The 20,453-nt window shown below is 51.1% G+C and overlaps 1 protein-coding gene across 1 annotated transcript; it reads right to left on the bottom strand.

Moving 5' to 3' along the window:
* Positions 1-213: 213 nt before the first annotated feature.
* LOC139230195 (scavenger receptor cysteine-rich domain-containing protein DMBT1-like) lies at positions 214-19,969 on the bottom strand. Its single transcript, XM_070862036.1, has 7 exons — positions 19,690-19,969; positions 18,580-18,894; positions 11,568-11,882; positions 10,766-11,080; positions 4,975-5,289; positions 2,699-3,013; positions 214-350 (listed from the first exon to the last, which is right to left on the bottom strand). Exons 1-7 carry the CDS (start codon positions 19,967-19,969, stop codon positions 214-216), a joined length of 1,992 nt encoding a protein of 663 aa, XP_070718137.1.
* Positions 19,970-20,453: the final 484 nt, after the last annotated feature.

Below are 20,453 nucleotides of genomic sequence, written 5' to 3'. Positions count from 1 at the left end.
CCCAGAGTCCCTTCGGCCAGTTCAGTACCGGGCCCAGAGTCCCTTCAGCCAGTTCAGCACCGGGCCCGGAGTCCCTTCGGCCAGTTCAGTACCGGGCCCAGAGTCCCTTCGGCCGGTTCAGCACCGGACCCAGAGTCCCTTCGGCCGGTTCAGCACCGGGCCCGGAGTCCCTTCGGCCAGTTCAGCACCGGGCCCAGAGTCCCTTCGGCCGGTTCAGCACCGGGCCCGGAGTCCCTTTGGTCGGTTCAACACCGGGCCCGGAGTCCCTTCGGCCGGTTCGATGCTGGCCCCCAGGCAGAATGTTTCACAGTCGCCGCAGAAGGTCCAGCCGGGAAGCCCAAGTTGCAAGACTGCAATACAGGGCAGGACCACAGGGGCTGGAATCACCACCACACCTGTTCTCTTCCCTGCTCCCGGGTTGGGTCTCTTCCCTGCTCCCGGGCTGGGTTTGTCCTCCGCTCCCGGGCTGGGTCCGTCCTCCGCTCCCGGGCTGGTCTGTCCTCCGCTCCCGGGCTGGGTCTGTCCTCCGCTCCCGGGCTGGGTCTGTCCTCCGCTCCCGGGCTGGGTCTGTCCTCCGCTCCCGGGCTGGGTCTCTCCCCTGCTCCCGGGCTGGGTCTCTCCCCTGCTCCCGGGCTGGGTCTGTCCTCCGCTCCCGGGCTGGGTCTGTCCTCCGCTCCCGGGCTGGGTCTCTCCCCTGTTCCCGGGCTGGGTCTCTCCCCTGCTCCCGGGCTGGGCCTGTCCTCCGCTCCCGGGCTGGGTCTGTCCTCCGCTCCCGGGCTGGGTCTCTCCCCTGCTCCCGGGCTGGGTCTCTCCCCTGCTCCCGGGCTGGGTCTGTCCTCCGCTCCCGGGCTGGGTCTGTCCTCAGCTCCCGGGCTGGGTCTCTCCCCTGTTCCCGGGCTGGGTCTCTCCCCTGCTCCCGGGCTGGGCCTGTCCTCCGCTCCCGGGCTGGGTCTGTCCTCCGCTCCCGGGCTGGGTCTGTCCTCCGCTCCCGGGCTGGGTCTGTCCTCCTCGATAGAAGCGGGCTGGTGCGGGGTCCCTTCAGCCTGGGATGGAAGCGAGCCGGTGCGGGTTCCTTTCGGCCTGGGATAGAAGTGGGACGGTGCGGGTTCCTTTCAGCCCGGGATAGAAGCGGGCCAGTGCGGGGTCCTTTCGGCCTGGGATAGAAGTGGGATGGTGCGGGTTCCTTTCGGCCTGGGATAGAAGCGGGCCGTTGCGGGTTCCTTTCAGCCTGGGATAGAAGTGGGACGGTGCAGGTTCCTTTCGGCCTGGGATAGAAGTGGGACGGTGCGGGGTCCTTTCGGCCCGGGATAGAAGCGGGCCAGTGCGGGGTCCAACAAATAAGATAAAACATAGAAGGGATGGAGGAGGCCCTGGAGCTGGTAGCCAGGAACAGTGGTGGCAGAGGGCTCCCAGTGGCCCCGAGCACGGCACTCCACCCCTAGGTTCTGCACCGCCACTGCGAATGACAGATGAGAGCAAGGACCAAGATCCTGCTTCTGCATCAGAGAATGTCGCCCCCTCGGCAACCCCACTCCCGTACCCGTGCACCCACCGCATCTGCCTTCATCCCCCCCCCCCAATGAGGCACCGTCTGAGGAGCTCTTCGGCCAGGCACCGTGGAGTGAGGAGGGGAAGGGATAGAGGTGGGGAGAAGAAAGAGAGGGGGGAAGGAAAGTGAGGTGCATGTCCACAGGTGATGGCTTTGTTTTCTCTCCATCTGGGTGTATGCAATTTGTTGCAATGTATGGGGGCTGGGGACCATGCTCCTGCATTGCCTTTGCATTCTGTGTTGCTGGACATGTTGACTATGTGATTTATATCAAGGCAGTAAAAAGTGGGATATGGACAGGGTTGGGTGTTATTGGCTGTGTCACTTATGATTTCAGACCAATGTTGGTATTAAACTTTTGTTATTGAACATAAGCTTGTTGCGCATTGTCTCAGATAGCTGGACCGTTACACACTGGTGATTCCTTACTGTGAAAGGGTTAAATACAACTTTACATCAATCAACGTAAACTTTAACTGGCACCAAGGTGATGGGCACCATTGATATCTGAGCTGCACACACACAGCAGTGTGTCAGCGTTGTCAATCAGAGCAATGTCCTTTCAAGCAAATCGTTCAGATATCAGCTCCTTAAGTAAGAGTGGGATTTAACAAATGCCAGCCACACCGCTGGCGTCCGTCCTGGTTAGTTCCACTTACTGTGGGCGGTTTTTTGAGCGAGCGATATTCTGGGCGATATGTGTGCGAGGTGGTGAAACTGACGGTGGGCGATCTCCATGGCCGCTCGTTGGGGTAAATATGCTCTTTACGACAAAAAAACAGACGGCGGGTGTTATTATTGAATCTCGGCGTTAAGTCAGTGAGGAAAGTAACGCTGGGCGATAATATGGGCATTGAAATCGCCCATTCTGCTGATTCTGCCCAAAAAATGTCGGCGGGCGGAAATATTTTTTCTCGTCGTTAAACACATGGGGAAAATAACATTAGGCGATAAGTCTTCTAAAAAAGCCCAGCAGTTTCCATTTTGTGCCAAAATAGGCGATATCTGGGCGTTATACGTCATTTCAGCGTTTAAATGGGCGTTAAGTGGGCATTTAGCAGGCAAAAAAAGTGGAGGTTCTAGCCCAAAGAGTTTGAAAACCACAAGCAGCGGTTAAAAGCACACACCTGAGCAAGTAACTCCACTCACCTGAGCAGGTAACTCCGGCGTCCTTGCTGTGTATGCAGTTATTCACCCCCGGTGGGTTAGCAGTGCACTGATCGAGGGCAGGCTCTGTCCCGTTACACATCACATCATCCAACCAGATGTTACCAGTCCCCTCGCCATAGTAGGTGCCTCCTGTTGCTGACAGGGCCGTCCCACAGTTCAACATTCTGCAGACCAAGCTAGCTGCATTTAGATTCCAGCCATTGTCACAGACGGTTCCCCAGACGGATTTACGAAAGACCTCAACTCTCCCGGGGCACATGTTGCTACCGTTCACCAGCCGTACGGGCACCGGACCTGGAATAGAGATGGGAACATGGTTAATCTTGTTTGGGATTACCTGGACTCTCACTGGATTCACCGGCTGGACATTTGGGCCAAGGTGTCGGGCTCCTCCCAATATCCAGAATGATCCCATCTGCACTAACTCTCCCGTATCACCAGTTTTGCGAATGTTCTTCAGGCCCCATCCCATGAGTGCGTAGGCAATATTGGGGCAGATGGTGTATAATGTGGGGAAATGTGAAGTTATTCACTTTGGTAGGAAGAATAGAAAAACAGGATATTTTTTAAATGGTGAGAAATGATTAAATGTTTGTGTTCAGAGAGATTTGGGTGTCCTTGTACAGGAATCAAAGAAAATGAGCGTTGAGGAAGGCAAATGGCATGTTATACAGGACTTTGGTGAGACCACACCTGGAGTACTGTGCACAGTTTTGGTCTCCTTATCTGAGGAAGGACTTACTTGCCTTGGAGGCGGTATAACGGAGGTTCACTAGATTGATTCCTGGGATGAGAGGGCTGTCTTATGATGAGAGATTGTGTAGAATGGGCCAATACTCTCGGAAGTTTAGAAGAATGAGAGGTGATCTCAGTGAAATAAGATTCTAAGGGGGATTGACAGGTAGATGCTGAGAGGTTGTTTCCGGTGGAGGGAGAGTCTAGAACTAGAGGGCACAGTCTCAGGATAAAGGGTCGGGCATTTAAGAATGACATGAGGAGAAATTTCTTCACTCAAGAGGGTTGTGAATCTTTGCAATTCCCGACCCCAAGAGGCTGTGGATGCTGAGTCATTTAGTAAAGCAAAGCTTTTGATAAGGTCCCACATGGCAGACTGGTCACAAAAATAAAAGCCCATGGGATCCAGGGCAAAGTTGGATCCAAAATTGGCTCAGAGGCAGGAAGCAAAGGGCAATGGTTGATGGGTGTTTTTGTGACTGGAAGGCTGTATCCAGTGGAGTTCTGCAGGGCTCAGTACTGTGTTCCTTGCATTTTGTGGTATATATCAATGACTTGGACTTAAACGTTGAGGATAGGATTAAGAAGTTTGCAGATGACACTAAAATCGGCTGTGTGGTTGATAATGAAGAACAAAACTGCGGACTGCAGGAAGCTATCAATGGACTGGTCAGGTGGGCGGAACAGTGGCAAATGGAATTCAATCCGGAGAAGTGTGAGGTAATACATTTGGGGAGGTCCACTGTGAAGTGTAGAGGAACAAAGGGACCTTGGAGTGCAGGTCCACAGATCCCTAAAGGTAGCAGGCCAGGTAGATAAGGTGGTTAAGAAGGCATACGGAATGCTTGCCTTTACAAGTCGAAGCATGGAATACAAGAGACCGGAGGTTATGCTTGAACTGTATAAAACACTGGTTAGGCTGCAGCTGGAGTAGTTTGTGCAGTTCTGGTCACCACATTATAGGAAATATGTGATTGCACTGGAAAGGGTACAGAGGAGATTTACAGGAATGTTGCCTGGACTGGAGAATTTTGGCTATGAGAAAAGATTGGAGATACTGGATCTGTTTTCTTTGGAACAGAGGCCGAGGGGAGACTTGATTGAAGTGTATAAAATTATGAGGGGCTTGGATAGAGTGATAAGGAAGGACTTGTTTCCCTTGGCAGAGGGGTCAACAAGCAGGAGGCATAGATTTAAAGTAATTGGGGGAAGGTTTAGAGGAGATATGAATGGAAATCTCTTCATCCAGAGGGTGGTGAGGGTCTGGAACTCACTGCCTGAAAGGGTGGTAGAGACAGAAACCCTCACTACATCTAAAAAATACTTGGAAGTGCACTTAAAGTGCCGTAACCTACAGGGCTACGGAATAAGAGCTGGAAAGTGGGATTAGGCTGGATTAGGCTTGGTTGGCTGGCACGGACACGATGAGCCAAAATGGTCTCCTTCCGTGCTGTAAATTTGTATGATTCTATGATTCTAAGTAGGTAACTCCCCTCACCCGAGCAGGTAACTTTTCTCACCTGAGCAGGTAACTCCGGCGTCGTTGCTGTGTGTGCAGTTATTCACCCCCCATGGGTTGGCAGAGCACTGATCGAGGGCAGGCTCTGTCCCAATACACCTCACATTATCCAACCAGATGTCCCCAGTCCCTTCTCCATAGTAAGCTGGTCTTGTTGCTGACAGGGCCGTCCCACAGTTCAACAGTCTGCAGACCACATTCGCTGCGTTTACATCCCAGCCGTTGTCGCAGACCGTCCCCCAGATGGATTTACGATAGACCTCAACTCTCCCGGAGCACATGTTGGTACCATTCACCAGTCGTATGGGCACCGGACCTGGAATGGAGACAAGAACACGGTTAATCTTGTTGTGTATAGAAGAACTCCACGATGCTGAGTACTGTGAGCTAAACTTAGTGTGACCTTAGTCTTCTTTATTAGAACTCCAGAGTGCCTAAACAACATGGCAACCAACCTTTTATACTGGCCCTACACGTGTGTGCAGGTGACCATTCGGACTCCAATAGGCGCGCCGTCTGATGGCAAGTATTACATAGTTACATACATAACATCACTCCCCCCGCCCCCGCAAAGTGTTTGGTACAAGTTATTTACAAGTTGAGGCGATCCGGAGTCCTTCGCTCCCTGGTTGATTGTCTAAGTTCAAACCCTGGCGTGTGTGAGTTGGCCAGACCATTGTTGCACTGCACCGTGGCTGGTCTGACCGGACTGTCAGGAACGGTGGGTTCATCCTCGTGATTGACAGCGAGGTCGATTGCTGGATGGGTGTGCATTGGTGGATCGTCAATGGTGATGTCCTCTTCAAATCATTCCTGGTTGTCAGTAAATCGCAATTTGGTCTGATCCAAATGCTTTATGCACGTTTGGCCATTTAAGAGTTTGATTATAAACACCCTATTCCCTTCCTTGGCCAAAACAGTGCTAGCAACCCACTTGGGACCATGACCGTAATTCAGGACAAACACAGGGTCGTTATCAATGCCACGTGCAACAGCCACGCGATCGTGGTATATGTTCTGCCGGTGTTGCCGGGTTTACACGTGGTCATTAAGATCCGGGTGGACTAGGGAGAGCCTGGTTTTGCGGGCTCTCTTCATTAACAATTCTGCCAGGGGATCCTCGGTGAGCAAGTGGGGTCATGTCCGGTAACTGAGCAGAGTACGAGACAAGTGCGTCTGCAGGGAGCCGTCCGTCACGTGTGTCATGCTCTGCTTGATAGTTTGGACTGCCCACTCTGCTTGATCGTTAGACGCGGGCTTAAACGGAGCAGACCCGACATGCTTGATGCCATTGCGGGTCATAAACTCGTTGAATTCCGAGCTGGTGAAACATGGTCCATTGTCACTGACAAGGACGTCGGGCAAGCCATGGGTGGTGAACATGGCCCGGAGGCTTTCAATGGTGGCTGTGGATGTGCTGGATGACATGATTATGCATTCAATCCATTTGGAGTAAGCATCCACAACTAGTAAAAACATTTTTCCGAGAATGCCGGCAAAATCTACGTGGATCCTGGACCACGGTTTGGAGAGCCATGACCACAGACTCAGTGGAGCCTTCCTCGGTGCATTGCTCAGTTGCGAGCAAGTGTTGCACTGATGCACGCATGACTTCAAGTCCAAGTCAATGCCGGGCCACCAAACATGCGACTTGGCAATTGCCTTCATCATGACAGTGCCTGGGTGGGTGCTGTGTAGGTCATGTATAAACGTTTCCCTGCTATTTTTTGGAAAAACCACGTGATTACCCCATAAGAGACAATCCGACTGGATGGACATTTCATCTTTGCATCGGTGAAAATTATCTTGCATTTCCCAGGGAACAGCCGATGAGTTCCCATTTAGGACGCAACTCTTTATTAATGTTAGCACAGGATCCTGGCTGGTCCAGTTCCTGATCTGGCGAGCTGTGACGGGTGACCCCTCGCTCTCAAAAGCATCCATGACCAGAAGCAAGTCTGCAGGCTGCGCCATTTCCACCCCAGTGGTGGGTAATGGTAGCCGGCTGAGAACATCGGTTCAGTTTTCAGTGCCTGTTCTGTGCTGTATAACATAGTCATAAGCGGATAATGTTCTTGCCCACCTTTGGATGCAGGACGAAGCATTGGTATTTATACCTTTGCTCTCTGAAAACAGCAAAATGAGCAGCTTGTGGTCAGTTTCAAGCTCAAACCGAAGTCCAAATAGGTATTGGTGCATTTTCTTAACCCCATATACACATGCTAATGCCTCTTTCTCGATCATACTATAGGCTCTCTCAGCCTCAGACAGACTTCTAGATGCATATGCATCTAGATGCGTATGCATGTTGGAGGTTGCCCGATACATTGGCTTGCTGTAACACACAGCCGACCCTGTACGATGAGGCGTCACAAGCTAGCACTAAATGATTACATGGGTCATAGTGTACAAATAACTTATTTGAACATAGCAGGTTCCTGGCCTTCTCAAAGGCTGTGTCTTGAGATTTATCCCAAACCCAGTCGTCGCCCTTACGTAGCAACATGTGCAAAGGCTCTAACAACGTGCTCAACCCAGGTAGAAAGTTACCAAAATAGTTGAGAAGTCCCAGGAACGAACACAGCTCTGTCACGTTCTGTAGTCTGGGTGCATTCTTGATGGCCTCTGTCTTTGAGTCCATGGGCCTGATGCCGTCTGCTGAAATCTTTCTCCCCAAAAATTCGACTTCTGGCATCAGGAAAACACACTTGGAGTGTTTCAGCCTGAGTCGCACTCTATCTAGGCGACTTAGAGCTTCTTCCAATTTGTGTAGATGTTTGATGGTGTCACGACCAGTGATCAGGATGTCGTCTTGAAACACAACGGTGCGTGGAACAGATGTCAGCAAACTCTCCATGTTTCTCTGGAAAATGGCTGCAGCCGAGCGAATCCCGAAAGGACACCTGTGGTATATAAACAGCCCTTTGTGTGTGTTGATGCACGTCAGTTTTTTCGAAGATTCAGCCAGTTCCTGTGTCATGTAGGCGGAGGTTAGGTCCAACTTGGTGAATGACTTCCCCCCCGCTAACGTTGTGAATAGGTCATCCGCCTTGGGCAGCGGGTACTGGTCCTGTAGTGAGACTCGGTTAATCGTTACCTTGTAATCTCCGCAGATTCTGACCGTGCCATCACTTTTCAACACCGGAACAATTGGACTGGTCCACTCATTGAACTCGACTGGCGATATGATTCCTTTGCGTTGGAGTCTGTCCAGTTCGATCTCGACTTTCTCCCTCATCATGTACGGAACCGCCCGAGCCTTATGATGGACGGGCTGTGCATCGGGGCCTAGATGGATCTGTACCTTGGAGTCTGTGAAGTTGCCGATGCCTGGCTCGAATAGCGAGGGAAAGTTGCTCAGCACTTGAGCACACGAGGCGTCATCCACTGAAGATAGTGCTTTGATGTCGTTCCAATTCCATCTAATCTTTTCTAACCAGCTTCTGCCGAACAGCATTGAGCCATTGCCTGTAACAATCCACAATGATAGGTCTTGCACAGCTCCATCATACGATACCTTCACTGCCGCACTTCCAATGACTGGTATGAGCTCTTTGGTGTAGGTACACAGCTTTGCATTAATCGGGCTCATTTTGGGCCTTTGTGCTTTATTGCCCCACAGTTTCTCGAAAGCCTTCTGGCTCATTATTGACTGACTCGCACCCGTGTCCAACTCCATGGATACTGGAACTCCATTTAATTTGACTTTCAGCATTATAGGAAGGCCCTTGGTGGTGAAAGTATGTACCCCATACACTTCTTCCTCGGGTTGAGTTGCCTGTGCTGCGTAATCCACGCCGGATCGATCATCCTCTGCCACGTGCTATGTCACAGCACATTTGCACATTCGCTGGAAGTGCCCCATCGTTGCGCAGCCCAAGCACACGTAGTGCTTGAATCGACATTGATGGGCCCGATAATTACCCCCACAGCGCCAACACAGTGCTAATGGATTTACGTTCACCCCTGATGGCGGACTCTGAGTCATCACAAGTCTTACAGCCGCAGACGTATAGGCCCTGCTATATGCAGTTCGGCCTGATAGTGACGTCATTTTATGCACAGTACTTGCCGGTGAGCTTCAATGTTGAGAAGATATCTGTTTGGTGTTATCGTCCGTGGCCATGCATGTCTGGGCGATCACAATGGCCCTGCTCAGGTCTAGGGTTTCGGCGGCCAGCAGCTTTCGAAGAATGACCTCGTGGCTTATGCCCAGCACGAAAAAGTCCCGCAGCATTTGCCCCAATGCAGCTCCAAAATCGCAAGGTCCCGTGAGGCATCTCAGGTCGGTGACATAATCCACCACGTCCTGGCCCCCGGAACGATGGTGCGTGTAAAAACAATACCTGGCCATGAGGATACTCTCCTTCGGCTTGAGGTGGTCCCGAACCAGCGTGCACAACTCTGCAAATTCCTTCTTCGTTGGTTTGTCAGTGTGAGCAGATTCTTGAAGAGGCCGTATATTTTAGGCCCACAGACGGTGAGGAAAACCGCCCTGCGCTTGCCCGCGTTAGTCTCCCTCCAACTCGTTGGGCACGAAGTATTGGTCGAGATGCTCGACGAAGGCTTCCCAATCATCACCCTCTACGAATCTCTCTAATGTTTCAAAGGCAGCCATGGTTGCATGAAGGTTCGTATTCTGTTACTCGTTGCCAATTGTTGTGTATAGAAGAACTCCACGAGGCTGAGTACTGTGAGCAAAACTTAGTGTGACTTTAGTCTTCTTTATTACAACTTCAGAGTGCCTAAACAACATGGTAGCCAACCTTTTATGCTGGCTCTGCACGTGTGTGCAGGTGACCATTAGACTCCGACAGTCGCGCCCTCTGGTGACAAGTATTACATGGTTACATCTTTATTACATTATTACATTAACAATTAACAAGTATTACATTAAATCTGGTCTGGGATTACCTGGACTTCCACTGGAGTCATCGGCTGGATATTTGGACTCAGGGATCAGGCTCTGAGCAATTTCCAGATTGATCCTGAGCTGCACTAACTCTTCAGTAACAATGGTTACACGAATGCCCTGCACTCGCATCTGGAACAAACGCTGCCACCACCTGTAACTGAGGCACAGGCTCCTCATCCAGTCAGGTTGCCTCCCAGGAGACTCTCACCTCCAAGAGATCCAGGTGAGATCAGTTCACACAGCTCAGGTTGGGGATAGAGCTTGGGCGTTTAATGCTGTGTGTGTGGGGGGACACCATATTACACCTGGACCAACAGTTAGCCAATGGTCAATTGGAAAACCTCCCTTTGTCTTCACACTAATAGCCCTCACTCACCCTCTCCGATCATTGTAACAGGGTGGCAGCAATAGGTGAGTAGGTGATTAATTCCCCTCACCCGAGCAGATAACTCCACTCACCCGAGCGGGGAACTCCCCTCACCCGAGCAGGGAACTCCACTCACCCGAGCAGGGAACTCCTCTCACCCGAGCAGGTAACTCCACTCACCTGAGCAGGTAACTCCACTCACCCGAGCAGGTAACTCCACTCACCCAAGCAGGTAACTTCACTCACCCGAGCAGGGAACTCCCCTCACCCGAGCAGGGAACTCCCCTCACCCGAGCAGGGAATTCCCCTCACCCGAGCAGGTAACTCCACTCACCCGAGCAGGTAACTCCACTCACCCGAGCAGGGAACTCCCCTCACCCGAGCAGGTAACTCCCCTCACCCGAGCAGGGAACTCCACTCATCTGAGCAGGGAACTCCATTCACCCGAGCAGGTAACTCCCCTCACCCAAGCAGGTAACTCCACTCACCCGAGCAGGTAATTCCACTCACCTGAGCAGGTAACTCCAGCGTCCTTGCTGTGTGTGCAGTTATTGACAACCGATGGATTGGCAGAGCACTGATCGAGGGCAGGCTCTGTCCCGTTACATCTCACATCATCCAACCAGATGTGCCCCGTCCCCTCTCCATAGTAGGCCCCTCTTGTTGCTGACAGGGCCGTCCCACAGTTCAACAGTCTGCAGACCACACTCGCTGCGTTTACATCCCAGTCTTTGTCGCAGACGGTCCCCCAGACGGATTTACGATAGACCTCAACTCTCCCGGAGCACATGTTGGTACCGTTCACCAGCCGTACAGGCACCGGACCTGCAATAGAGACGGGAACACGGTTAATCTGGTCTGCGATTACCTGGAATTTCACTGGAGACATCAGCTGGGTATTTGGGCCCAGGTATCAGGCTCCTCCCAATATCCAGACTGGTCCCACCTGCAGTAACTCTCCCGTTACACCTGTTTTGTGAATGGCCTGCAGCCCCCATCCGGGACTAACGCTGCCACCACCTGGTACTGAGGCACGAGTCCCTCATGGAGCCAGGCCCCCTCCCAGGTGACTCACACCTCTAAGAGACACAGTGAGATCAGCTCACACAGCACAGACAGGGGATGGAACCTGGGCCAAATCATGCTGTGTGTGCGGGGCTTGGTAAACGTGGTGCGACATCTACCCACCAAACAATTGGAGACCCTCCCTTTGCCTTCACACGAATAATCCTCACTCACTAGCTCCGATCATAGTAGCAATAAGTTTCTAGTCAAGAGAGGCACACTTGCCTGAGCAGGTAACTCCCCTCACCTGAGCAGGTAACGCCGGCATCCTTGCTGTGTGTGCAGTGATTGACAACCGATGAGTTGGCAGAGCACTGATCGAGAGAAGACTCAGTCCCATTGCACCACACTCCACCTAACCAGATGTCCCCAGTCCCCTCTCCATAGTAGGCACCTCCTGTTGCTGCCAGGGCCGTCCCACAGTTCAACAGTCTGCAGACCACATTCGCTTCGTTTACATCCCAGCCATTATCACAGACAGCCCCCCAGATGGATTTACGATAGACCTCAACTCTCCCGGAACACATGTTGGTACCGTTCACCAGCCGTACGGCCACTGGATCTGGAACAGAGACGGGGACATGGTTAATCTGGTCTGGGATTACCTGGACTTTCACTGGAGTCATCGGTTGGACCAATAGTGGTCAGCACAGAGGCCATGATGCTGGGCTAGTAATGCAGAGGCCTGGGCTAGTTATCCAGAGGCCTCGACTAGTACCCAGAGGTCTGGACTACTTACCCATTGGTCTGAACTAGTAATCCAGAGGCCTCTGCTGGCAATCCGGACAGCCATAGATTGAATCCCACCAGGACAGTTTAATAACCAAAACAAACAATAAGCAGGTAGCTCCACTCACCCGAGCAGGGAACTCCACTTACCCGAACAGGCAACCAAAATCCCCTGAACAGCACCTTTGCTGGCTGTTTGAAAGAGCTATCCAATTAGTCCCACTACCTGCGTAGTCCACATGGATGCGTGACCAAGGCTTGGCGGGCCATGGCCAGGGGCTAAGGGGGGCTTCCCTGGGCGCACGTGTTGCACCTGCGAACACAAAGTTCCAAATCTGCGTCTATCCCTGGCCACCAAACATGTGACCTGGCAATTGCCTTCATCATGACAATGCCCGGGTGCTCATTGTGGAGTTCTCTGATGAACATTTCTCTGCTCATCTGGGGCATGACTACGCGGTTTCCCCACAGTAGGCAATCGGCCTGAATCGAGAGTTCATCCCTGCGCCTGTGAAATGGTTTAAATTCCTCAGAGCATGCCCTGTACGTGGCTGCCCAGTCCCCATTCAGGACACATTTCTTGACTAGAGACAATAGCGGGTCTCTATTTGTCCAGACTTTAATCTGACGGGCTGTCACGGGTGAGCCTTCGCTTCCGAAAACTTCAACAGCTATGACCATCTTAGCAGCATGCTCGGTAGCCCCCTCAGTAGTGGCTAGTGGGAGCCTGTTGAGTGCATCGGAGCAGTTTTCGGTGCCCAGTCTGTGCCGAATTGTATAGTCATAGGCAGCTAACGTGAGTGCCCACCTCTGTATGCGGGCCGATGCGTTTGCATTTATGGCCTTGTTGTCGGCCAAAAGGGACGTCAGGGGTTTGTGATCTGTCTCCAGCTCAAATTGCCTGCCAAACAGGTACTGGTGCATTTTCTTTACAGCATATACACATGCGAGCGCCTCCTTTTCTACCATCCTGTAACCCCTTTCTGCCTGGGACAGACTCCTGGAGGCATAAGCTACAGGCTGTAACTGACCCTTGACATTGACATGCTGCAACACACACCCGACACCATAGGATGACGCATCGCACGTTAACACAAGTTTCTTACATGGATCGTATAGTGTTAACAGAGTGTTGGAACATAACAAATTGACTGCTCTATTAAAAGCCCTTTCCTGGCTGTCCCCCCAGATCCATTCGTGACCTTTGCGTAGGAGCACGTGTAGTGGCTCTAGCAGCTCAATTTGGGAAGAAAGTTACCAAAATAGTTCAGGAGCCCCAGGAACGAACACAGCTCCATCGTGTTACGGGGTCTGGGTGCTCTTTGGATCGCTTCCGTCTTGGACGCAGTAGGGCTGATCCCGTCTGCTGCTACCCTCATCCCCAGGAATTCTACCTCTGGAGCTAGGAAGACGCACTTCGCCATTTTCAGTCGCAGCCCTACCCGGTCCAGTCTGCGTAGCACCTCCTCCAGGTTGTGGAGGTGTTCTTCAGTATCGTAATCCATGATGAGGATGTCGTCCTGAAATACCACCATCCCTGGAATCGACTTGAGGAGGCTTTCCATATTTCGTTGGAAGATCGCCGCGGCCGAGCGAATCCCGAACGGACATCTGTTGTACTCAAACAACCCCTTGTGTGTCGTGATGGTGGTTAGCTTCTTTGACTCACTCGCCAGCTCCTGGGTCATGTAAGCTGAGGTCAGGTCCAATTTTGAAAAAGGTTTGCCACCGGATAGTGTCGCAAAGAGGTCCTCCGCTCTCGGTAGCGGGTACTGGTCTTGGAGTGACACCCGATTGATGGTGGCCTTGTAATCACCACATATCCTGACCGACCCATCCGCCTTGAGTACCGGCACGATCGGGTTCGCCCAGTCACTGAATTCAACTGGCGAGATGATGCCTTCCCTCAGCAGACGGTCCAATTCGCCTTCTATCTTTTCCCGCATCACATACAGCACCGCTCTGGCCTTGTGATGTACTGGCCTGGCGTTCGGGTTTATGTGAATCACTACCTTGGCCCCCATGAAAGTGCCGATGCCGGGTTGAAATAATGAGTCAAATTTGTCCAGGATCTGTGAGCATGATACTCGCTCTACAGAGGAAATTGCATTGACATCGCCCCATTTCCAGTTCATGATAGCAAGCCAACTCCTCCCCAGTAGTGCGGGACTGTCTCCTGGGACAATCCAGAGTGGCAACCTGTTCTCCGAATCTTTGTGGGTCACAACTACCGTGGCGCTGCCTAGCACCGGAATTATCTGCTTTGTGTAAGTTCGTAGCCGTGCGTCAATCGCCGATAATTTTGGCCTCCTGGCCTTGGACGCCCACAACTTTTCGAACTGTTTGATACCCATCAGGGACTGGCTGGCCCCCGTGTCTAGCTCCATTGATACTGGGATGCCATTGGGAGCACTTTCATCATTATCGGTGGCGTCCTGGTGTATGAACTGTATACGTGCTCCACATGAACTCACTGAACTTCAGCTTCCAGCGATTTCCCCCAGCGTTCACTTCTGCAATTTCTGCAAGTATTTTGCTCATCTCTGCAAACTCCGGCTGAGTGTGTGCCTCCATGCCTCCAACATGAGCTGTTGTTTGAAACAAAAGGTCCCTTGCCAGTCGATCGTCCCTGACTGCCTCTGTGAATGTCCTTGAATGCGCCATTAACAGGTGTTGATGGCCCCATTACTGGCCGCATTGTCCCTTGCAATGGCGTGAATCGCTGTTCAGCTTGCCATTGTCTCTATCGAACTCCCCCTCTGGGTTCGACTACCTGTTGGGGCATGCCCGATTGTCCTTGTCTGCCTGGAGAACTGTGTGCTGCTTTAACAATATTGAATCTCTGTCCCAACCATTCCTTAACACAGTACCTCTCGTCTGTTCTGCTAGTGGCCATGCTCGCGTGGTTTAAATCCCAGTTTCTCGTCACCATTGATACGTCCTTACTATACAGTATAAATGCACACGAGGCCCATGCTGGAGAGAAGGTCAGTCTGTGACCTGTCCTTTATTCCTTAGCACTCAAGTGATGAAGATGGGTGGAGCTTCCCCTTTTATACCTGAAGGTCCAGGTTAGGAGTGTCTCCCACCTAGTGGTCAGTGTTCTCACGGTGTATAACTTAGGTCAGATTATACATGGGTTACAATGCTGGTTGAATACATGACACCTGCAATAATAACGCCGAGGATCTCATGTGCCTTTTTAACTGCTTTCTCACGTGTCCTGTCAGCTTCAAAGATTTGTCTACAGACACCCCAACTCTATTATGTAACCGCTTTCAAATTGTACCATTTAGTGTCTATTGCCGCGCCTCATTCTTCCTACCATGGTGAATCACTTCAGATTTCTCTGTGTTAAATTTCATCTGCCACTTCACCAGTCTGTCTATGTCCTCCTGAAGCCTGTTAATATCATCCTCATTGTTTACTACATTTCTGAGTCCACGTCATTAATATATATCAAAAAGAGCAGTGGTCCCACTACTATCCCCTGGGGAACACCACTGCACACTTTGTCCAGTCTGAGAAACAACCGTTCACCACAACTCTCTGCTTTCTGTCCCTTAGTCAGTTTTCATATCCACACTGCCACTGCCATGGACTTCAATTTTGTTAACAAGCCTGTTACATGGTACTTTATCAAACATCTTTTGAAAGTAAAAGGGTTGTCAGAGGAGCAGTGAGGCCGATTGAGGACCAAAATGCAGCTCTATTGGTCGAGGCAGAAGGCATGGCTGAGGTAATATGTAAATACTTTGATGTTTACCAAGGAAGAAGACTTTGCCAAACCTACATTAAACAACAAGTTTGTCAGGATACTGGATGCTATAAAAATAGAAAAAGAGGAGGTACTAGAAAAGCTGGAAGTACTTAAAGTAGCTAAGTCACCCAGTATGGATGGGATGCATCCTTGGTTACTGAGGCAAGTAATGATAGACATTGCGGAAGTACTGGCCACAATCCTCCAATCCTTTTTAGATACAGAAGTGGTGCCAGAAGACTGGAGGATTGCAAATGTTACACCCTAGTTCAAAAAAGGAGAGAAGGATAAACCTGACACTTACAGGCCAGTCAGTTTAACGTCAGTGGTTGGGAAGCTTTTAGAATAATCCGGGAGAAAATTAACAGCCACTTAGACAAGCATGGCACGGATTTGTTCAGGACAAATTGTGTTTGACTAACTTGATTGAAGATTTTCATGAGGTAACAGAGAGGGTAGATTAGTGCAGTGCAGTTGATGTTGTGTATATGGGCTTTCGAAAGGCGTTTGATGAAGTACCACATATTAGGCTTGTTAGCAGATTTGAAGCCCATGGGATACAAAATTGGCTAAGGGTTAGAAAACAGAGAGTTGAGGTGATTGGCTGTTTTTCGGACTGGAGGAAGGTATACAGTGGAGTTCCCAGAGGTTCAGTAATAGGACCACTGCAGTTTTTGCTATATACTAATGATTTGGACTTCGGGGTACAGGGCACAATTTCAAAATTTGAAAATGACACAAAACTTGGAAGTGTAGTAAACAACGAGAAAGATAGTAATAGACTTGAAGAGGACATAGACAGACTGGTGGAATCGGCAGACACACGGCAGATCAAATTCAACGCAAGGAAAGTGTGATGTAATACATTTTGGTGAAAGGAATGAGGAGAGACAATACAAGCCAAATGGTACAAATTTAAAGGTAGTGCAAGAACAGAGAGACCTGGGGGTATTTGTGCACAAATCTTTGAAGGTGGTAGGACAGGTTAACAAAACAGGTAATAAAGCACACAGGATCCTGGCCTTTATAAATAGAGACATAGGAGCCGAAATTGCCCCGTTCTTTAAGGCCCATTACCGCCTCTAAGAAGCAGTAATGGGGTGATAAGGTCTTTCCAACAATGGCGGCCAGGCATACGACCGGGCCGGTAGCAGGTAGCACAGAACCCCCACTTGGGGGCCAGGCCACTAGTGCGGCCGAACCCCTCCCTGGTGGCCTAGTGGGCTCCACTAAAGTGGCTGCAGAGCTCGCAGTGACCCTCCTCCTTTAAGTGAAGGGGAGGGACTTTGCTATGCCTCAGTGCAGCGCTGATGACACTGCCCGCCTTCCAGGAGTCAGGAGTTATGCTATACCTATATTATCACTAGTTTGGAAGTACTGAGCCCAATTCTGGGCACCACACTTTAGGAAGGGCATTAACGACTTTGGAGAGGGTAAGAACTTGAATGGTTCCAGGGATCGGAAATGCAGTTACGTGGATAGACTGGAGAAACTGGAGTTGTTCCCCCTTAGCGAAGGCAAAGAAGAGATTTGGGGGCCAAAATTCAGTAGTGCAAGAAAGCTGGTGCTCCAATGATTTTTTTTCTGTACTTACCGCACGGATCCATGATGTGGTTGGAAATGTTTTAACAGTCCCACAGGAAATCTGTAATAGTTGGGGCAGGAAATAGACTGAAAGGCAGGATGAGGGGCTGAACATGGGTCGGATTGGGACTCCACCGTTGTCAATCAGCGGTGGAGTAGTGGTGATGTCACAGCATGTGTGCGTCACCACGCTCTCTCCCCTCCGTTAAAGGGGAGAGAATCTGTCAATTTAAATCTTCGGCCACTAGGTCAGCAGGAAGGGTTTCGGCCAAGCCAGCGGCCTGGAACCAAAGAGGGGACGCCAGGCTGCCCATTGGCGGCCCGGCCAAACCCAGGGTTACTATTTTGCCGGCTGATCGGAAAGTCGGGCAGCAAAAATAAATACATGGTAGCCGCAGCAGTGGGCCCTCCCCTTGAAGGGCCCCCGCACTGCTGGGCCACACACACGCTGGATAAGGTGCAACGACACAGAACGGGGGATAGATTTTTCGACCAGAATTTCGCCCGGTACATTTTTAATGTGAGGGTTAGCGGTGATGCGCATTCTGATGATGCTCTTGTGGTGGTCATCAGAATCAGGCAGCATCGGCTCCAGGCCAAAAAATCCCTGACTTGAATTTGGGTCGGGTCGGCCAGTTGACCCCAAAGCAGTGGCCATGGGATTCCGCTGAATGGCTGCTGCAAACGGACAGTAACGGGTCTCTCTGAGACTCTGAATTTCGTCCCCTTGATAGAGGTGTTGAAAATCATGAATGGTTTAGATAGAGTAAATAAACAGAAACTGTTTCCAATAGTTGAAGGATTGATAACTGTGGGGCACAGATTTAAGGTGATTGGCAAAAGAACCAGAGGAAAATCTTTTTATACAAGTGGTTCGGATTTGGAATGCTCTGCCTGATAGGGTTGTGGATACAGATTGAATAGTAGCCTTCAAAAGTGAATTGGATATATACTTGAAGGAAAGAAGATTGCAGGGACATGGGAAAAGAGCGGGGGATTGAGACTAACTGGATTGCTCCTACAAAAAGCTGGCGCAGACTCGATGGGTCAAATGATCTCCTTCTGCCCTGTAGGATTCTATGATAAATTCATATACACAACACCAACAGTACTACCCTCATCCATTCTCTCCGTTACTTCACCTGAGCATGAAAATCTACTTAACCGAGCAGGTAACTCTACTCACCTGAGCAGATAGCTCCAGCGACCTTGCTGTGTGTGCAATTGTTCACCCCCGAGAGGTTAATAGAGCACTGATCGAGGGCAGGCTCTGTCCCGTTACACTTCACATCATCCAACCAGATGTGCCCAGTCCCCTTTCCATAGTAGGCACCTCCTGTTGCTGACAGGGCCGTCCCACAGTTCAACAGTCTGCAGACCACACTCGCTGCGTTTACATCCCAGTCTTTGTCGCAGACGGTCCCCCAGACGGATTTACGATAGACCTCAACTCTCCCGGAGCACATGTTGGTACCGTTCACCAGCCGTACGGGCACCGGACCTGCAATAGAGACAGGAACACAGTTAATCTGGTCTGGGATTATCTGGACTTCCGCTGGAGTCATCTGCTGGACATTTGACTCAGGGGTCAGGCTCCTCCCAATAGTAGTCAGCACAGGGACCATGTTACTGGAGTAGTAATCCAGAGGCCAGGACTAATATTCTAACCTGTGCTGTACCTGCCCTGGCCGTGTTTGATGGGACAGTGTAGAGGGAGATTTACTCTGTATCTAACCCGTGCTGTACCTGCCCTGGGAGTGTTTGATGGGACAGTGTAGAGGGAGCTTTACTCTGTATCCAACCCGTGCTGTACCTGCCCTGGGCGTGTTTGATGGGACAGTGTAGAGGGAGATTTACTCTTTGTCTAACTTGTGCATCAGCTTGCTGAGCATAAAAGGAATATGCAGATAAACTCCTCTCACCCGAGTAGGGAACTCCCCTCACCCGAGTAGGGAACTCCCCTCACCCGAGCAGGGAACTCCCCTCACCCGAGCAGGTAACTCCCCTCACCCGAGCAGAGAACTCCCCTCACTCGAGCAGGGAACTCTCCTCACCCGAGCAGATAACACCCCTCACCCGAGCAGGTAACTCCACTCACCCGAGCAGGGAACTCCACTCACCCGAGCAGGGAACTCCACTCACCCGAGCAGGGAACTCCACTCACCCGAGCAGGGAACTCCACTCACCCGAGCAGGTAACTCCCCTCACCCGAACCGGTAACTCCCCTCACCCGAGCAGGGAATTCCACTCACCTGAGCAGGTAACTCCACTCAACCGAGAAGGGAACTCCACTCACCTGAGCAAGTAACTCCGGCGTCCTTGCTGTGTGTACAGTTCTTGACACGTGATGAGTTGGCAGAGCACTGATCGAGGGCAAACTCTGCCCCGTTACACCACAGGCCATCTAACCAGATGGCCCCAGTCCCCTCTCCATAGTAGGCGCCTCTTGTTGCTGACAGGGCCATCCCACAGTTCAACATACTGCAGACCACACTCGCTGCGTTTCGATTCCAGCCATTGTCACAGACGGTCCCCCAGACGGATTTACGGTGGACCTCAACTCTCCCGGAGCACATGTTGGTACCATTCACCAACCGTACGGGCACCGGACCTGGATTAGAGACAGGAACATGTTAATCGATGAGATTATCAAAGAAGCAATATTGGAACATGACGAGGCCTTTCAGACTCTCGAGACTTTTCCGTCATTCAATTTGATGACGGCTGATCTGTAACTAACGCTAATTTACCTTCCTTTGCTCCATGTCTCTCGCTACCCTTCCCTCACAAAAGTCTATCAATCTCAGTCTTGAAAGCTCCAACTGACCCCCTGCATCCACAGCTTTTTGGGGAAGAGAGTTCCAGATTTCCACTATCGTTTGTGTGAAGAAATGCTTCCTGAATGGCCGAGCTCTTATTTTAAGATCATGGCCCCTTGTTCTGGACTACCCCATCAGAGGAATCACTCTCACCTCATCTCTGGAATTCAGCTCTTTTGTTCATGTTTGGACCAAGGCTGTAGTGAGGTCTGGAGCTGAGTGGTCCTGGCGGAACTCAAAC

The sequence above is a fragment of the Pristiophorus japonicus genome, chromosome 19, assembly GCF_044704955.1.
Source record: "Pristiophorus japonicus isolate sPriJap1 chromosome 19, sPriJap1.hap1, whole genome shotgun sequence".
NCBI lineage: Eukaryota > Metazoa > Chordata > Chondrichthyes > Pristiophoridae > Pristiophorus > Pristiophorus japonicus.
The sequence above is the reverse complement of the archived record's forward strand: the minus strand, read 5'-3'. Positions and strand labels throughout refer to the sequence as shown.

Bases quoted from the DNA above. Each gene is read 5' to 3' on its own strand.
- LOC139230195 (XM_070862036.1), bottom strand. From the start codon at position 19,969: ATGTGCTCCGGGAGAGTTGAGGTCCACCGTAAATCCGTCTGGGGGACC. The intron at 18,895-19,689 runs GTGAGTGGAGTT...TCTCTATTGCAG, and splicing joins CGCCGGAGTTACTTGCTCAG to GTCCGGTGCCCGTACGGCTG. The intron at 11,883-18,579 runs GTGAGTAGAGTT...TCTCTGTTCCAG, and splicing joins CGCTGGAGCTATCTGCTCAG to ATCCAGTGGCCGTACGGCTG.